This window comes from Ascidiella aspersa, chromosome 6, assembly GCF_963924565.1.
Source record: "Ascidiella aspersa chromosome 6, kaAscAspe10.2, whole genome shotgun sequence".
Taxonomy (NCBI): domain Eukaryota; kingdom Metazoa; phylum Chordata; class Ascidiacea; order Phlebobranchia; family Ascidiidae; genus Ascidiella; species Ascidiella aspersa.
Window position 1 is genome coordinate 2066262 of NC_139452.1, and position 17182 is coordinate 2083443.

At 37.9% G+C, this 17182-nt stretch overlaps 2 protein-coding genes across 2 annotated transcripts in view; both read right to left on the minus strand.

Annotated features, from left to right (window-relative positions):
* The window catches only part of LOC146139114 (uncharacterized), a 28945-nt gene extending 22354 nt beyond the window's left edge, over nucleotides 1-6591 (minus strand). The window contains exon 1 of the mRNA XM_083391666.1: nucleotides 5443-6591. Coding sequence (XP_083247792.1) covers nucleotides 5443-6591 — 1149 coding nt within the window. The remainder of the gene's footprint in view (nucleotides 1-5442) is intronic.
* Nucleotides 6592-9792: 3201 nt separating this feature from the next.
* LOC146139115 (uncharacterized) lies at nucleotides 9793-13307 on the minus strand. The gene is made up of 5 exons (XM_083391667.1): nucleotides 13187-13307; nucleotides 12989-13132; nucleotides 11667-12824; nucleotides 10993-11234; nucleotides 9793-10530 (listed from the first exon to the last, which is right to left on the minus strand). Exons 1-5 carry the CDS (start codon nucleotides 13305-13307, stop codon nucleotides 9793-9795), a joined length of 2403 nt encoding a protein of 800 aa, XP_083247793.1.
* Between the last annotated feature and the right edge of the window lie 3875 nt (nucleotides 13308-17182).

Below are 17182 nucleotides of genomic sequence, written 5' to 3' on the forward strand. Positions count from 1 at the left end.
TTTGCACTTAAAGACGTGTTTAATTACATTTACAGAGGCAGTAAAGTGTTGACGCAAAGCGCAAACAAAGGCGTTTGTTTGGTTTAAAATCCGAGTCCACACATCGTCATCCATACTACTAATGAAAAGTGTAATAAAACTACTTTGAGGAAACGAAATAACATTAGTTAATCCATAGTTGAATGTTTTTCAACCTTTTAAAGTTGGGCACACCTGGCGAGCGAAGCGAGCGCGATTTTATTTTGGTATAACGCCATTTCTTGCAAGTTTTCATTAGCCCACATTGCCGACAATAAAAAAAAATGCTAAAAATATATGTCCAATATTTGTGACCTTTTCCGTTTGTCCGCGACGCACTTGGCAGCCTTCCACGGCAAAACGGTAAAGAAGCGCTGATCTATATTTCAAAAGACAGCCTCAAAACGTAAACAAACCGAATGGAGAAGGATCATTATCTTTTTCTAATTTGGGGGGCGCTGAACGCACATATGGGCGTTACATGAAAGAACTTATGGCAACATTTTATAAAAAGTTCACATAAAAAACAGTAACAAACAGCACTGGAGGTAACTTTTAACCTTAAATGGCAACTTCCCGACCATTGTTACGTAATAATTGGCTTTCTATGTAAATGTTGGGTGCTATTGCGTTTCTTTCACCGTTTTATATGCGGCAAAATGTTTGTATATTTAAAGGGCCGTCCCTTTGTCAACTAGACACGAATCCATTTCAAATACTTTTTTGACTATTTTACTTAGTACGGGCAAACAATTTTCGCGTTTGCGCTAATGATCTTGCAACGTCCGGTTGGTTTACGTTTTGATGCTGTCTTTGGACTAGACCAGCGCTTCTTTACCGTTGCGCCGTAGATGACTGCCAGGTGCGTCGCGGACAAACGAAAAACGTGTTTAAAAATGTTATACGTATTTTTTTCATTTTTTTTTTTTTTGGCAATGTAATAAAAACTGGCAGGAAATTTTAAGAAATGCTGGTATATCCCAAAAAAATCGCGATCGCTTCGCTCGCGAGGTGCGCCCGGACTTCACTATCTATTAAGGTAATGCGTTTCCTTAAAGTAGCTTTATTACAAAAAAAATAAAAAAGGTTACTACATTATGATGCTAGACAACGATTAATATAATGCTTTACTGTTAAGCGAGATGAGGGGGGCGATATGAAATAATATTGAGCCCAAGGGGGCACTAGTGTAAAAAAGGTTGGGAAACACTGCTCTAGACTTAAGTGAACAAAGGGAAGGTGTTACGTAACAATGCTGAGCGCTGCGCTGTATTGTGACGCGTGTTGCCAAACAATGCTTGAGTTCTACAAATGTGACGTCCTCGATGTGTTACAAACTCTGGTTCGCTTGAAATCGCTTGATATTTAACTTGTATGCGGGAATAGGCGACCACTGCTCCTTACTATCAGCAAAAGGAACAAACTAATGTTTAGTAAGATTTTGTGTAAATATTAATTATTTAATAAAAATCACATCCTTTATTTATCTCTGCGCTGTTTAAGTCAATCAAGGTCTGTATAATAAAATAAAGTTTAATTAGCGTTTAATTTTAATTAAGTAACAGTTTATGAATAACACTTACATTTTCTCTTCTTCATATTAAACGTCTTTAAATTAAATATTTGGCGCCTGATAATAATTTACCAATAGGAACCTTATAATTTTACAGTTGAATTTGATATTTGTCTCTTGGGAGAGAATTGAAATGGCAATACACAGTAAATGCATTAAACCGGTTCCCAAACGTGTGGGCGTTGGCGAGTTACAAGGGGGCGTTTTGGGGTTTTAAAAGTACTTTATGAAAGTACTTTTCCGCATTTTTTATCACATAAAAAGAATACAAACATCACTGTAATATGTTTCTTTTAAGCTTAAATGGCAACTTTAGTAATGCGAACATGTAATAGTTTAATTGGCTTTCTTATGTAAGGGTGTTGATTGTTGTTGCGTTTCACCGATTTAAACGTGGCAAAATGTTTACATATTTAAAGCAAGGATCGGCAACCTACGGCCCGCAAGCTTGATCCGCCAATGTAATTCATCCAGCCCGCCGTCTCTTTGACAAACTAGACACGAGTCTATTGCTAATACTTTTTGAATATTTTAACAATGTTAATGCGAAAAATATTCGCGCTTCGCGCGAATGATCTTTATACATCCGCTTTGTTTACTTTTGATGCTGTCTTTTGAAATAAATCAGCGCTTCTTTACCGTTGCACCGCGGAAGGCTGCCAAGTGCGCGGACAAATGGAAAACGTATTTAAAAATGTTGGACATATATTTTTTAACATTTTTCATTCTTAATTTTCGGCAATGTAATAAAAACTTGCAATTTCAAACAAATGCCGGTATACCAAAAAATCATCGGGCCCGCTTCGCTCTCCGAGTGCGCCCGGACTTAACTATCAAGGTTATCGCGTTTCCTCGAAGTAGTTCTATTGCACTTTTCATTAGTAGTGTGGATGGCGACGTGTGAACTCGAATTTTATACCAAACAAACGCTTTTTTTTTGCACTTTGCGCCAACACATAATGCCTCCTTAAATGTAATTAAACACGTTTTTAAAGTGCAACAAAAATCCGACGCCCGCCTGATTGACAGTTGTTCTAACATTTTATTAACACAATTCTTAGTTAACAATTTGTGCGGCCAGCGAGACCTTTTTGAGTTTGATTGGTGCCCACGACTAGAAAAAGTTGCCGAACCCTGATTTAAAGTATTAGTGCAAAAAGTTTAAATTTTCCTGGTAATAACATAAACTTACGAAATAATGTAAGTATATTACGAATAAATCTTATTATGTCGATCTAACGACAAAACTGGAATGCTATGAAACTATATGTTGAATCGTCAGCCAAGCAGTTTGCATCAGTGTGTTTAAACCTTAACTCAATTAGTTTGTAAGTAAATTATATTTCCTGTTACCTGTTGCCAACCAATGGATTAAGTTCTAGAATGCGACGTCATTGATATTTCGCGAAAACTCTGGTTCGCTTGAAATCTCTTGATATTTACCTGATATGCGGGAATAGGCGACCACTACCCTACCAACTGAACTATCAACAAAGTGAACAAAATACTGTTTATCAAGATTTTGTGTAAATTTTTACCTGGCAACAAAATCGTCTCCGTTATCCTAACTACGTCATCTTAAAAGGTTTCAATACAAATTAGTAAACAACACTTGAATATATATTTATCCAATTTTATTTGACAACTGCAAATAATTTACCAATAAAAAACATTTCAAAAGCTGTATAGGATTTAAAGTTAAGCATTATTAAGTTTTATGATTTGTTTCCACGCTTTAATTACACGAATTTCAATAAAAGTAGTTGTCTTTGGGTCAAACCAAATTATTTGGCCTATATTTAAGGTTTCAAATGACAAAAAGTTTATTTTTTCGATTTCAAACCACGTCTTGCAAGTTTTATTGTTTCGTCGCATTTTTTAATTTTCTCACTCGCCAAAGAATGGTCGATTTTTCTGCAGAACTTGATTGCTGTTTTCGAACTCTTAATTGCCTTTTCATGTAGCTTTTTTATTTTTTTTTATGAAAAAATCTCGGCAAGTTTTATAATGCCGTAGCACTCGTTAATTTTTTCATTCGCCAAAGGATGGTCGATTTTTCTGCACAACTTGATTGCTGTTTTCGAACTCTGCATTGCTTTGTCATATAGCTTCATCTGCAAATAACATTCACCGATTTGCTTGTGACAATCTGCAATATGCATCGCTGCATCTTTATCGGGATCCGACGTCGAATGAAGTTCGATTTCTTGTTCAAAGCATTTCACCGCATTTTCAAACTTGCCAAGTTGTTGATATGAACAACCGACATAACAGCACACAAATGTATATTCTTCTGGTGGAACCAGTTTTATGTGCTCTTGCTCTTGTTCGAAATAATCAACAACCTGCTTACGTTTGTTTAATGTAAAGCTACATTTAATAAGTTCGCTATAACATTTTCCAATCAGGACATCTATCTCTACAGTTTTGTAAAAACGTAAAAACATTCCCAGAGAGGTTTCTAGTGTGTTATAAGCTTCCTCGTATCGATCAAGTTGGTTAAGACAAATTCCAGCGTTTAAATGCGCATTTGCAACTATCCGCATAAAGTTATTCCCCTCGTGTCCATCACATGTGGAGATTGCTTTTTTATATTGATCTAATGCTAATTTGTAGTTGTTGTTGAAATTATTATGTGTTCCAATACACCTATGCATGTCAGCTTTGACACGAACTTTGCTTCGCTGAAATTGTTTACTTGAAGGGTAGAGCTCATAAGCTTCCTTAAACAATTCACTTGCTCGTAGAAAGTTTTCCTTATATACGTGAATTTTAGCCCGCAACACTTTGCATTCAGCAGGAAGATTATCTTTGTCGTCTGGAACGTAATGCTTACTCTTAGAAATATTTTTTGTCATTTCAATTGCCTTTTCAGCTTCTGTGTAGTTTTCTATCTCGATGTAAGTTTGAGCAAGTTCTAGCAACGCAACTGCTGTGTCGTGATCTGAAGTTTCATCGAAAGCCGTTTTACGACATTGAAGTAGAAATTTCTTACCGTATTCAATGCTTTCTTGGTATTTGCCAAGCTCATAGTAATATCGAGAAACATGTCGTTGTGCCTTTATCGAATCATTGTCGTTTATAACAATGTGAAGCATATTGCTGGCCTTCTCAAGGATACCTTCATCAACATACAACCGGAACAAATCACATTGTACTTTTTGTGAAACCATATTTGTGCAGCTTGAATGCAAAGATTTTTCGTAGCATTTAATCGCATCCAAGTTCATTCCAAGATTATTGTAACAAACACCCATCATAAACAACGTTTCATCTCGCTTTGGATGGTGGTCTCCCATATATTCCAATGAATGTTTAGATAAATTTAAAGCAAGCTCATGCTGATTAAGTCTGTAGTAACACAAGCTTTCGAAAAAAAAAATGTCTGCTTTTCGTTTTTTAAACTTAAATGCATTTCCGCTTCTGCATTGTTTAACGATATTAATTGCTTCGTTATACAAACGTAAAGACATAAGCGGACGTATAACACGAATCCAAGTTGATTCCTTTGCTTCAGATTGCTTGATGGTGAACATTTGCAAATTATAAGTTAAAGAGAAAAATTCAACAATTCTTGATTTTCCAAATACTTCGAGCAACAAATCATGAAAAGGTTCGAATCTCGCGTCAAGATAATCGCACTGGCCGGAGTATTTGAAGTAAACCCGCAACCTAACTTCACAGGCGAAAGCAAGTGCGAACATAAAACCAAACGATTGTTGCGGTGATATTTGACTTGGAGTCAATTCCCGCAGAATATCGAAAGAAGACGACGATTTGCAATTGTATCTTCTACCAAGTGCTGCTATAAACAAAGTGACGCTTCGAAATACGACGCTTTTGATGTTTACTGAGTTTTCAACATGCATCAAACGCAAGCATTTATCGATGTTGAATTTTTCAGTATCCTCCTTAAGTTGTTTTTCTAGATTCTCATCGAAACGAGGTTGTTGTAAGATGTCAATTGTTTTCATTTTCATTTGATTGTAGATTGCATCATCGCCACAAACATAGCATATTTTAGTTAAAATATCGCCCAAGTGGTAACCGTTTTTGAGGTCAATATCCCGTCCAAGATATTCAAGCATTTCAGAAACAGGTTTGACCAGCTCAGTATCCCAGGGTTTGTTCGGTGTAGCTGACCTACCAAGTGGGAACTTGCAAGCATGTGGCATCATTCCATCAAACGAAAGGCCACGAGGTGTGTGCGCATCAAATAACCAATCTTGGTCGTTTTCCTGATCATTAATGAAAGGCAAAGCGACGCTTGGTATTATGGTTTCACCAAAGTTTACAACCACGACTTGAAACATCACAGACACCCAACGGAAATATTCCAGTATATCATTATAATCTGAACGATTTTGAACACCTTCTTCCAACAAATAGATGTGCTCGAAATCTGAATAAGGAGTGATTTCATTTCTAGCAAGTGATCCCATTCCAACCAAAGCATATTTACAAGGAGCCTGACCTGTAGCTTCCACACAAAACTCCATTATATCTGCCATGAGCCACTTGTATTTTTCTGTGATGATTTTTTGTAAACTCTCAATCAGACTAGCTCTACGTTGATAGGTTTCTGCAAGTGAAATTGCTTTTAACGCAATATCCTTTATCCAACACCGAAAGTCTTTCACTTTAGTGACAGATGCTTCAACCAGTTGCTTCAAACTGTCCACACTGGTGTCATGGCTGCAAGCAAGTTGAATAACATGCGAACAAAGCTCATCGAGATCTTTCTCAACCTCAGCAACGTTGTCAGGTTTCCTTACAACAGCTGCTTTTAACAACGTGGCGCTTCGAATGTAGGATATTTTCTTGTCGCGTCCTTTTGATATTCGTGCAATTATTTTATACGCTAGGCCTAGTCTGTGCATGACTTTAGCAGATGTCTTGGGGTCTCTTTCTTTTCCGTTTGCAAAGCATTGTGACTTTAACTCTTTTGCTAAAGGTTCAGTAAAGCTTGTCAAATATTCAACCGACACAATGTTTCCCATTTTAGGATTAAACTGACCAGCTGTGAAAAAGAAAGTGAACTTTCTCAAATGTTGTGAATTTAAACAAATAAAAAATTATAATAGTAGAATAATCTAGCAAAGCTAGTCAGTCAATATTAAGATATATACATTTATTTCTCCGGCAAACCGTCGTCAGTATTTCCTAATTAATGTAAATTTCTAATAAATAAAACGTAGAATAAATAATTATTAATAGAATGTTTATAACTAATCTTAATTCACTCTGAACATGGGGGAGAAAGCACTGAGTATATATTTACTTCACGTTCCTTTCCGTTCGCGTAACATAATGACTTCAATTCCTTTGCCAGTTAAAAGTTTTAGCTTTGCAAATAGTAGCTTGATTATATCTGAGCACCCTTGCATATTTTAACTGATTGTTTAAAGTAGCGCAAAACAGATAGAAAGCAATCGTGTTGTTTGAATATTAACTGCACATCTGTTTTAACAAACTTTAAAACGACTTCTAAACTACAAGCAACCAAGTACTACTGACTGTGCGTTAGCCTACCTGAAAGCTCAACATTATGTACCTGAAGCTCAACATTATGCTTAAACCGATACTAGTAGGCTGGTTGTGACGCGACAATACTCGATTGTGACGCGAGAATAAATATGGGCCCTGAGCCATTGTTTGTCGAAGCGAGCAACGAGCAAACATAATCCCAGTGATGTTTGTTTTAAACCGGAACGAAAATGTTTCAGGGCGAAGCAACAACTTTGTAGTTTGGATAAAAATATTTGAAATGTCTGTTTTCCCGTTTTCCTCGGTAAGTTCTTGTTTGATAAGACTTTCAGAAATTATAGGTTTTTGATTGGATTAAATTTCCCCAAAATCCAAACAAAAATTGTGAAAAGCTAAACGTCAATGTCCAAGATTGCCACATTGCTTGTTGTATTTGAAAGTAAATTGTAACTCATTGGTAACTTGGTTAAAATAACTTTGCATAACTTAATTAAATTTATTTTGGCCATACTTTCTTTAAACCAAATTGTTAAACCTTGTCTTGTGGATCTCTATCGCCCTCTAGAGCAGTGCTTGGCAACCGGTGTGACGCGACGTTCCCGGGGGTGTGCTACTTGCTGTTTTAAGGGTACTTTTTAATAACCAGTCAAACGCGAAGTTAACGTAATAAAATGTATCTTTCATCAAGGCAGGTATTTTGACCTTATGCCATATTTCAGGTGTATTTTATGAACTTTTCATAAAATTTTTAAACTTTTAAAACTTTGTTTGAAGCCTATGTTATGTTACCTTCTATCGCCGAAAATCGCATATCAAAATAGTTTTTTAATTGACTTAAAACTTTACACCAAAGTGAAAGGGAAATTGACCTTACTTTCAAAACCCATTATATTTTTCCACTAAAAAAAAATCAGAAAATAATTGTTTTGTCATATCGTTGTAAATATTTATAAATAAACTGGTAACCTGGGCAAGGCCGGGTATTTCGTCCAGTATAGACCAAAGTAAATAAAAAATACTGAACAAGCAAATGTACAAATATTTTGAAAGGATTTTTTGAGGATAAATCTTGTAAGCTTCTTGAAAATCAAGATTTCATACAATTGTCACTTTTACCGCTCGATGTCGCCCTTGAGCTCGATTAATTAACCGCGATCAAATGGCTGAAGCTTAATCTGAGCAAGGTTAGCTGGTTATAACGCGAGAATAAATATGGACCTTTAGCCATTGTTTGTCGAAGCGAGCAACGAGCAAACATAATCCTAGTGATGTTTGTTTTAAACCGGACAAAAATGTTCCAGGGCGAATAACAACTTGTAGTTTGTATCAAAATGTTTTTAGTAACTGTTTTCGATTGAAGGAAATGCACAACTATTTATAGTTAATTAAACAACAAGTTAGCTGTAAGTTCTTGTTTAATAATTATGTTTTTTGTGAGATTGAACTTACACATAATCCAAACAAAAGTGTGTTCCAGGCCAAATATCAATTTCTAAGATTAGCAGATTGCTTGTCATATTAAAAAGCAAATTGTAAACAGTGGCAACTTAGCATAAACATAACTTAAATCACCCGATTTTGATAATTAGAATTTGTAAATGTAACAAATTTAGTTAAAACACCTGAATAATTTTACATGTGCTAAATGGGGTATTCTTTGGTAAACGTTACTTTTCTAATAAACTACCCACTTTTAAAAAATGCATGCATTATAACTGTTTTGTGCACTCGATTTTTATGCGGCAATTTCGGAAACGTAACAAGTTTCATTTTTTTTCTTCAAACTGTTAAAAAGCTGTTTTGTGGATCTTTATCACCGTCTAGCGGACAAACATTTATTCAACGTATTTTAAAATATTTAATGATTACATCATAACTTGATTTATGTATTGTGCTAAGCTGTAAATTGTGTAACAAGTTTACCTTGAAATAGCTCGAAAATATTAAGGGGTCCTAATTGTTGCAGTTCAATGTGCGGTTTGTAATAATGTACCGTTGAAAAATATAAACTTAGCTGAAAGCGCCTATAAACCTCGTTTACTTTACTCAATATACTCTAGTATTGACCCTAGCTCTGAATGGACTGAATACTCCAGTGAACTTAACTTTTTACTGTCTCGAAACTTATAAGTAACTTTCAGCCATTATGCTCCACAGTTTAACAATAGAGTAAATTTAACTAGTTTAAAAATATAAATAACAATAAATTGAGTTGTAAAAACTTAAAGACAAACACGAGCATAGCAGTTGCATTGTACATTATTATGTAAGTTTCCTGCAAGTCACATCGATTGGCACTTTAAAATGAACAACTATAATTCAATTCCTGAAAATTCCACCCGAAACTCACCTTAAGGTAATCAATAAATTGCCAATCAACCATTGCGTTCTTGTGGCTTCCAGCATGCTTTGGGCTGCAAAGAAGTCAGTTTGTTGCAACAATTCGACAAACCTTGTTCATTTGAGCGTTTCTACAGCGAGCCTTGGTTGAAGAAAGAGTTGTTTCAGTCATTTAAGTGAAGAAAACCGCTAACTTTTATGTTTACCTTAAGGCGACAACCAGTTTATTCAGCGATCAAAACGAAAAGGCAAACGAGCGGTGACAGCGCGCATAAAAAACGAGAGAAGAGAAAATAAGAAAAAGGTTCACTTCGTGTACACGTATGTGGGAAATTACAGGGCCGCTACATGACCCCCTCCCGGAAGTGAACCTATCAAAAACGATCAGGGGGGTGAATCACACGACCAGCGCGCGTTTGTACGAATGTTTGCTCCAATTCGTTGGGCAAAGCTGGTGTCGAGATGTTGCGCGAAGGAGGTCTTCCTCGGCGGGGTGCTTGAGGTACCTCGATCGGTTGTGTCTCGTCGATGTATGCTGGCTTCAAGCGATCAATGGAAATCGTTTGGTTTCGCCCACCTATATCCACTGTGAACGTCTTGTCACTGCGCCGAATTACTCGAAATGGCCCGTTGTACGGCGGCGTAAGGGGCGGGCGATGCTTGTCAACTCGTACGAAAACGTAATTACTCGTGCCAAGTGATGTAGGAACGTCCGTCTTTGCTCTACCGTGACGCGACATCGGGGTTGGCGCCAGGTGTCGAAAGGAATCTCGCAAAGCTGGTAAACGCTGCTGTGGGCTGTCAGGCCTGGATGAGAAAAAATCACCTGGAACAGACAAGGTGGAACCATAAACTAGTTCCGCTGAAGATGTTAGTAAATCTTCCTTAGGACTAGTGCGAATTCCTAGCATTACCCACGGTAACTCGTCCATCCAGTTAGGACCCTGTAAACGAGCCATCAGCGACGTTTTGAGATGCCGGTGAAAACGCTCCACGAGGCCATTCGCTTGTGGATGGAAACTTGTTGTCCGATGCACCTTAATGCCCAGTAAATCATTAAACGATGTCCACATGGCTGAGGTGAATTGAGCGCCTCTGTCGGACGAAATATCCTGCGGAACTCCAAAACGCGAAATCCAATTAGAAACAAAAGCGCGCGCACACGTGATTGTCGTTGCTTCAGGCATTGGTATTGCCTCTGGCCAACGTGTAAAACGGTCAACCATTGTAAGAAGATACATATTACCTTGTGAGGGCGGAAGTGGTCCGACGATGTCAATGTTGACGTGGGTGAAACGACCGCTGCACATCGGATAATTTGACAAGGGTGCGCGAACATGTCTCTGGATCTTCGAACGTTGACAATGAACACATTCTTTAGCCCATGAACCAACTTGCTTCAGAAGCCCGTGCCATACGAACTTCGTAGACATTAGCTTCCTCGTTGTTCGTATGGATGGGTGGGAAAGACCATGTATCATGTCAAACACTTTACGCTGCCACGATTTTGGTACTATCGGGCGTGGCGAGCCTTGAGACGTATCGCAGAGAAGTTTTGTACCTGAGCGTCCCACCTCAATGTCTTCAAGCTGAAGGTTGGTTACTGCTGTACGATAAGCTTGAACCTCCGGGTCAAGCTGAGCTTTGGCGAACGCGACGTAATCCATGTCGAGCGAAAAATGAACAACGTTAAGCGCTCCACGAGATAAGGTATCAGCCACACAATTTTTCTTACCGGCTACGTGACGTACATCAGTGGTGAATTCCGAAACGGCGCTTAGGTGTCGTTGTTGACGGGCAGACCATGGTGATGAAACTTTAGTAAACGCAAAAGTCAATGGCTTGTGGTCGGTATAAGCAACAAAAGGACGACCTTCAAGAAAATACCTGAAATGCCGCACAGAAAGATACAACGCAAGTAATTCTCGGTCAAATGCGCTATATTTGGTTTCCGGTAGCCGAAACCTTTTACTGAAAAAAGCCAGTGGGCGCCACCCGCCGTCTATAAATTGCTGTAAAACGGCGCCAGCGGCATATTCAGATGCATCCGTGGTGAGGGCAGTCGGGGCCTGAGGTAACGGGTGGTGCAGAAGAGTTGCATTGGCTAGAGCCTGTTTTGCATGTCGAAAAGCTAAATCTAGAGATTTGTTCCAAACAAGGATTTTAGGTTTTCCCGAAAAAGCGGAATATATCGGGGACATAATTTTGGCAGAGTTGGGAATAAACCGATAATAAAAGTTTATCATACCTGCGAACTGCTGGAGGCCCTTGATGGTCGTTGGTCGTGGAAACTTCTGTACAGCCTCAACTTTGTCGGGGAGCGGCCGTGCGCCATCTTTCGTTATTTTGTGCCCCAGAAAATCAATTTCGGAAACGCCGAATTGACATTTGCCCACGTTGATGACCAAACCATGGCTTGTAAGCTGTATGAAAAGTTTCCTTAAATGCATTAGGTGCTCTTCAACCGAGTTGCTGGCCACCAGGATATCGTCCAAGTAGACGAACACGAAATCCAAAGGTTGACAGACAGTGTCCATCAGTCGCTGGAAAGCTTGGGCGGCGTTTTTAAGACCAAAGGGCATCCGGATAAACTCGAACAATCCAAAAGGCGTTACGACGGCCGTCTTTGGAATGTCGACCGGTGCCACAGGTACTTGATGATACCCACGCACAAGGTCGATTTTGGAGAAAACGTTGCTTCCCGCTAAACGAGCAGAAAAGTCCTGGATGTGGGGTATTGAGTATCTGTCGGGCTGTGTCGCAGCGTTCAATCGTCGATAATCCCCACAAGGTCTCCAATCTCCGGACGTTTTTGGGACCATGTGCAATGGAGCTGCCCATGGGCTAGATGATCTTCGGATAATACCAAGTTTCAACATTTGGTTGAACTCCTTCTTAGCAATCATCAGTTTCTCAGGGGGCAGTCTCCGAACCTTGGAGTGCACCGGTGGGCCGCTTGTGGGAATGTAATGCTCTACACCGTGTGTAGGAAATGATTCTGAAAAATGGGGAGTGGTAATCCTCGGAAATTTGCCGAGTAGACGCGTATAGTTTGACGCACTGCTCGCGAGGGCATTTAACTGTGGTGCTGATTGCTCAATCTTGCCAATAGAATTACTAGAGAACGTATGGGCGTTGATTAGGCGTCGGCGTTTGATGTCAACCAAAAGCGCGTGTGCCCGCAGGAAATCAGCGCCCAACAGAGGTTTCGAGACATCGGCAAGAATGAACACCCATTGAAACTTGCCCAAAGGTAAATCCAAGGCAATGTGGCGCGTTCCACATGTACGTATTTCGCTTCCGTTTGCAGCAATCAGGGTTTTGCCTGGAAGGTTTAATCGGCGTTCGCGTCCAGTGGAAGGAAAAACGCTGACCTCGGCGCCAGTATCGACCAGAAAACTGTAACCTGAAGTACGGTCAAACACGTGGAAAAGGCTACCTGTTGTACCGACCGTCGCAGCAGCTAGCGTCGATCGGCTTCCTCGTTTCCCGCTTCCCAAGAACAGGGAGGTCGACAACACTTAGCTTTATTTCCAAATCGTTCGTGATAAAAACACAAGCCACTATTACTTGACGTTTTGAACTTGTTTTGCGGCAGCTTTGATTTAACGCTGGCAGAAAAAGCATTCTGGGCATCATGGCGTCCAGCGTGCAATAAAACATCGGCTGTCCGAGCCATAGCTCGGTAATCGGTAAAAGTCTGTGCAGCAAGCCCTGTGCGTACATACGTTGGCATGAGTTGTAGAAAAAGTTCTTCCAATAAGAAACCTGCTTCTTCCTCGCCCAACAAAATCAGCATTTCGTCCATTAGTGCTGATGGCATTTTGTCGCCTAAAGGGGGCATCTGAAGGAGACGCTGCGCTCTCTGCGACTTTGTTTGAGTGAACATTTGGAGTAAACGCTCCTTCAGACTTGTGTATTTGTTGTCGTCCGGCGGATTGTCAAAAATGTCTATTAATCAGCCAGCAGTATCTTGGTCCAAAGCGGAGACCACGTGGTAGTACTTTGTGATGTCCGTTGTAATCTTTCGTAAGGCGAACTGCGCCTCGGTTTGCTGGAACCATACTTTCGGCTGAGCAGTCCAGAATGTCGGCAACTTGAGAGCGACTGCGTGTTGCGATTCTATGCTCATGCTTCCGTTAGCAAACGAACTTGCGGGGTCACCAATAAGGCGACAACCAGTTTATTCAGCGATCAAAACGAAAAGGCAAACGAGCGGTGACAGCGCGCATAAAAAACGAGAGAAGAGAAAATAAGAAAAAGGTTCACTTCGTGTACACGTATGTGGGAAATTACAGGGCCGCTACAACCTTCAGTTAGTATTTATTATACTTTGTTGTTGCATCGCATGGCCGATGTGTTTTACTGAAGGTTATACAAGTGTAAGATATATAGCTATCTATTTATACAGCTGATATTTTCATATCTACTAAAATTTTGTTGTTGGTTTTCTGTTATGAATAATATATATTTTTTTTAAGTTTATGAAAGGCGGATTATGTGTTCACTTTGTTTGGTGGTTGATTGTCATTTTATGCCTTGGTCGATAGAAGGTTTCATTGACATCTTTGGTTTGTTAGCTTTAATCTTTGGATATATTTTGCTGCGGTTTTAATTTGTAGTACGATTTTAGCTTGTCCTTTTTGTTTTTGAAATATTTTGTTTTCACTTTTTGTTTTTCAATTTGGTGAAGGATTGTGTTGTGTCTTTTTGTTGTTCGAAGGATTTTGTTTTTGTCTTTTTTGGGTATTTGAAATCAATACTGTGTTTTTGTCTTTCTTGATTGTTTGAAGCATTTTGTGTTGTCTTTATTTGTTGTTTGAAGAATTTTGTGTTTTTTTTTTTTTGTTGTTTGAAAAACTTTGTTTTTGTCTTTTTTGGTTTTTGAAGATTTTGTTTTTGCCTTCTTTGGTTGTGGTAAGGGTTTTGTTTTTGTATTTTTCCTTTTTTTTGAATGGAATATTTTGTTTTTGATTGTTTGAAGGATTTTGTATTTGTCTTCTTGGTTGCTTGGATAATATTTTGTCGTTTCAGTGTAATGGAAGGTTTTTGCTTTTACTGTTTTGTCATTGAAGGGTTTTGTTGTTCAAACCTTTTTGTTGTTCTTGGAATGATTTTACATTAAATTTTCTGCTTGTTCAATATTTTTTTTTTAATTTTAATGCATCTTATGACAATTTCTGTTTGATTTTTGCTTGATAGTGTGTTTTGATTGTGTTGAAATTTCTTTTGGAGTTTACGGAATGATTCCTTTGTTGTCGTAATTTGTCATTACTTGAAGTAAATAAATTGGAAGTTTATGGTGATAGACCACAGAGTATAGCAGGTGTATGTATTCCACTGAAAACTATGTTGTGGTTTTACAAGTTATGCTCCCGGCTCAAAAAACATTTGAGATTTGTGCAGTCAACTGTATCTAACCCTAGCTTATATTAAGCTTGATTGTTTTCTATAACCTGCCACATGTCAATATATACTCACAGAAAGCTCAACAAGTTGCTTTTTCTGCCCAGAACATCAACTTCCAACCGAAGACTGCAGCCAACAAGGAAAGAGCAGCAAGTTAAGCGGAGCACGCAGCAGCTGGTAAGTTTTCCTGCATGGACTACAACACTTACTTGCTTCACATTTAACCTTGGTTTCAAATACGCAGATTAAAGTGCATCTCCTTTGATAAAAATGGAGCAACTTTACAACGGTTTTATCACAATATTTCACATTAAAGGTAAACAAAAACTTTATATTTAGTTACATGGTGTAGAATTAACACAGTTACAATATACAATACAGTATATATATATACATATACACATCAAACGTTTTATATATATATATATATATATACACATTACGTTTGATAATTGCGTGTAAAATAATCTTAGTTAGTTTGTCAATTTTTATTCGTTGACTACATTGTTAAATACCATTTTGTTATTTGCGATTATAGTACCACAGCAACATTCCCAATATAATTGAATATCACAGATGCAAGCAAAGAAAGAGAAATCAAGAGCGATCCTCGACTAAAGGATCTATTCCACAAGGTGCCACTAAAGAGTCGTGAAATTAACATGAAATCAGAAGGTAATGAAAGAACAGACTATAGTGTTATGTATTGTGGTACTGAACCCTGGTATCGGCTTTTAAGCTATATTCGTAACAACAAAATTTAAATTTTATTTTTTAGTTTATTTCACCAAGACGACTCGCATCTAATTTCTTGTGACGTCATAAAGCATCGTCTTTAACCAAGTGACGTAACAATAGTATGTTGGCTGTAGCGCGCGTCAACCTCGCTTGTGGGATTTTATATTTTTTGTTAAAATCACAAATATGTCGCAATCTTGTTCGTATATTGCGTAATCTCGGTTAAGCATTGCGCAACCTCGGTTTTACATTTCGTAATGTCGCGTCTGTGTTGCGTAATCCTGGTTCTACGTTGCGTAATTTCAGTTTAATATTGCGTAATTTAATTTCAGTATTGCACAATCTCTGTTCTAGGTTGTGCAATTCCGGTTTAGGTTTCATATTGCGTAGCTTACCTTAATTCAGCTATTTCAGGGTTCAGTTTGAATTCCACTCAGTTTCTTGAGACAAAGATATATTCAGCAGGAATAACTTTACTTTGCGTAACAGATTTCGTATCAATCTCATTTTTTTCCTTTTCTAACCATTGTTGCAAATCCCTTTAAATACGATTAAAAAATCTTTTAAGATTATTTCTATACCACAAGTGAAGTTGGCATTTATTGTAAACTTTACTAATTTGAAAACTTGTCACACAAATTCGATGTTAATTATAATAAGTAAAATACAACCATGGGCGCGTTACAGCTTTTATTTGTGGTTTTGCGAATGGTCAAGCATTTTTAGTTTCTATTTAAATATTGTAAATTCGCGTTCTAACAATTTATTTAATTAAACACTCGGCATTTTGCTTAAACATTACCATTTTAGTTTTATCAAATAGCGGACATTAAATTAAAGGTTTACAATTTTATTTATATGTTTTATTATTTATAATCGCGGACCAAAAATGGTGATCGAAGGCGACAACCTAAAAACCAGTTGGTAAGATGGTCTAGATCTATGTCCGAAAAATTCAAAGTTATGCAGATTTCAGAAGTTTGCAAAAGAACACGCGCAAACAGAATCATAAAATTGCAGACAGTTTATTTCTATTCAGGATTATCGTAGAAAAAAGAAGAGAAAATCATTTTTAGTGAATCAGATTTTTTTTTCATGTAAAAGTACGATTCTGATAAATTCCGCTGAGTCAGCAAGAAAGTTTTACCACCAAAGTTGCTGAGTCATAATATGAGCTCGGGTAAGTTTCGTTTTAACTTCAGTTGCAAACTGCATCAAATTTCTCGCGGATTTTTTTTTGATTTTCAGGATCAACATTTGCTTACTGCTGCCACCTACCGGACACACCTGATTCTTGAGAAGGTAAAAATAAATAACTTGCCTCACATGAAATAAAACTATTTCGAAATACTAAAACTAGGCCGAGGCTACTTTCAGCTGCGTAAAATAAATAACCTAACATGCAAGAAATTCGCTTCAAGATATAGTTTCGTCTAATTATAAACATAAACATTAAAATTGCAGATCACCAACATGAAGGAATCCAATCCAGATCGTAAATAGAGATCAAGATTAAGTATCCGGTAATTATTGTCGGGTTTAAAAGCAATATTTAGTGAGTTTTGTGTTTTAAGATTCTTTCCTGGAAAAGTTGGAATCAACTCGAATCCAAGAAGT

Bases quoted from the DNA above. Each gene is read 5' to 3' on its own strand.
- LOC146139115 (XM_083391667.1), bottom strand. From the start codon at position 13,307: ATGTTCACTCAAACAAAGTCGCAGAGAGCGCAGCGTCTCCTTCAGATG. The intron at 12,825-12,988 runs GTAATAGTGGCT...ACCGTACTTCAG, and splicing joins AAACAAGTTCAAAACGTCAA to GTTACAGTTTTCTGGTCGAT. The intron at 10,531-10,992 runs GTGGGACGCTCA...GGAGTTCCGCAG, and splicing joins TTCAGCTTGAAGACATTGAG to GATATTTCGTCCGACAGAGG.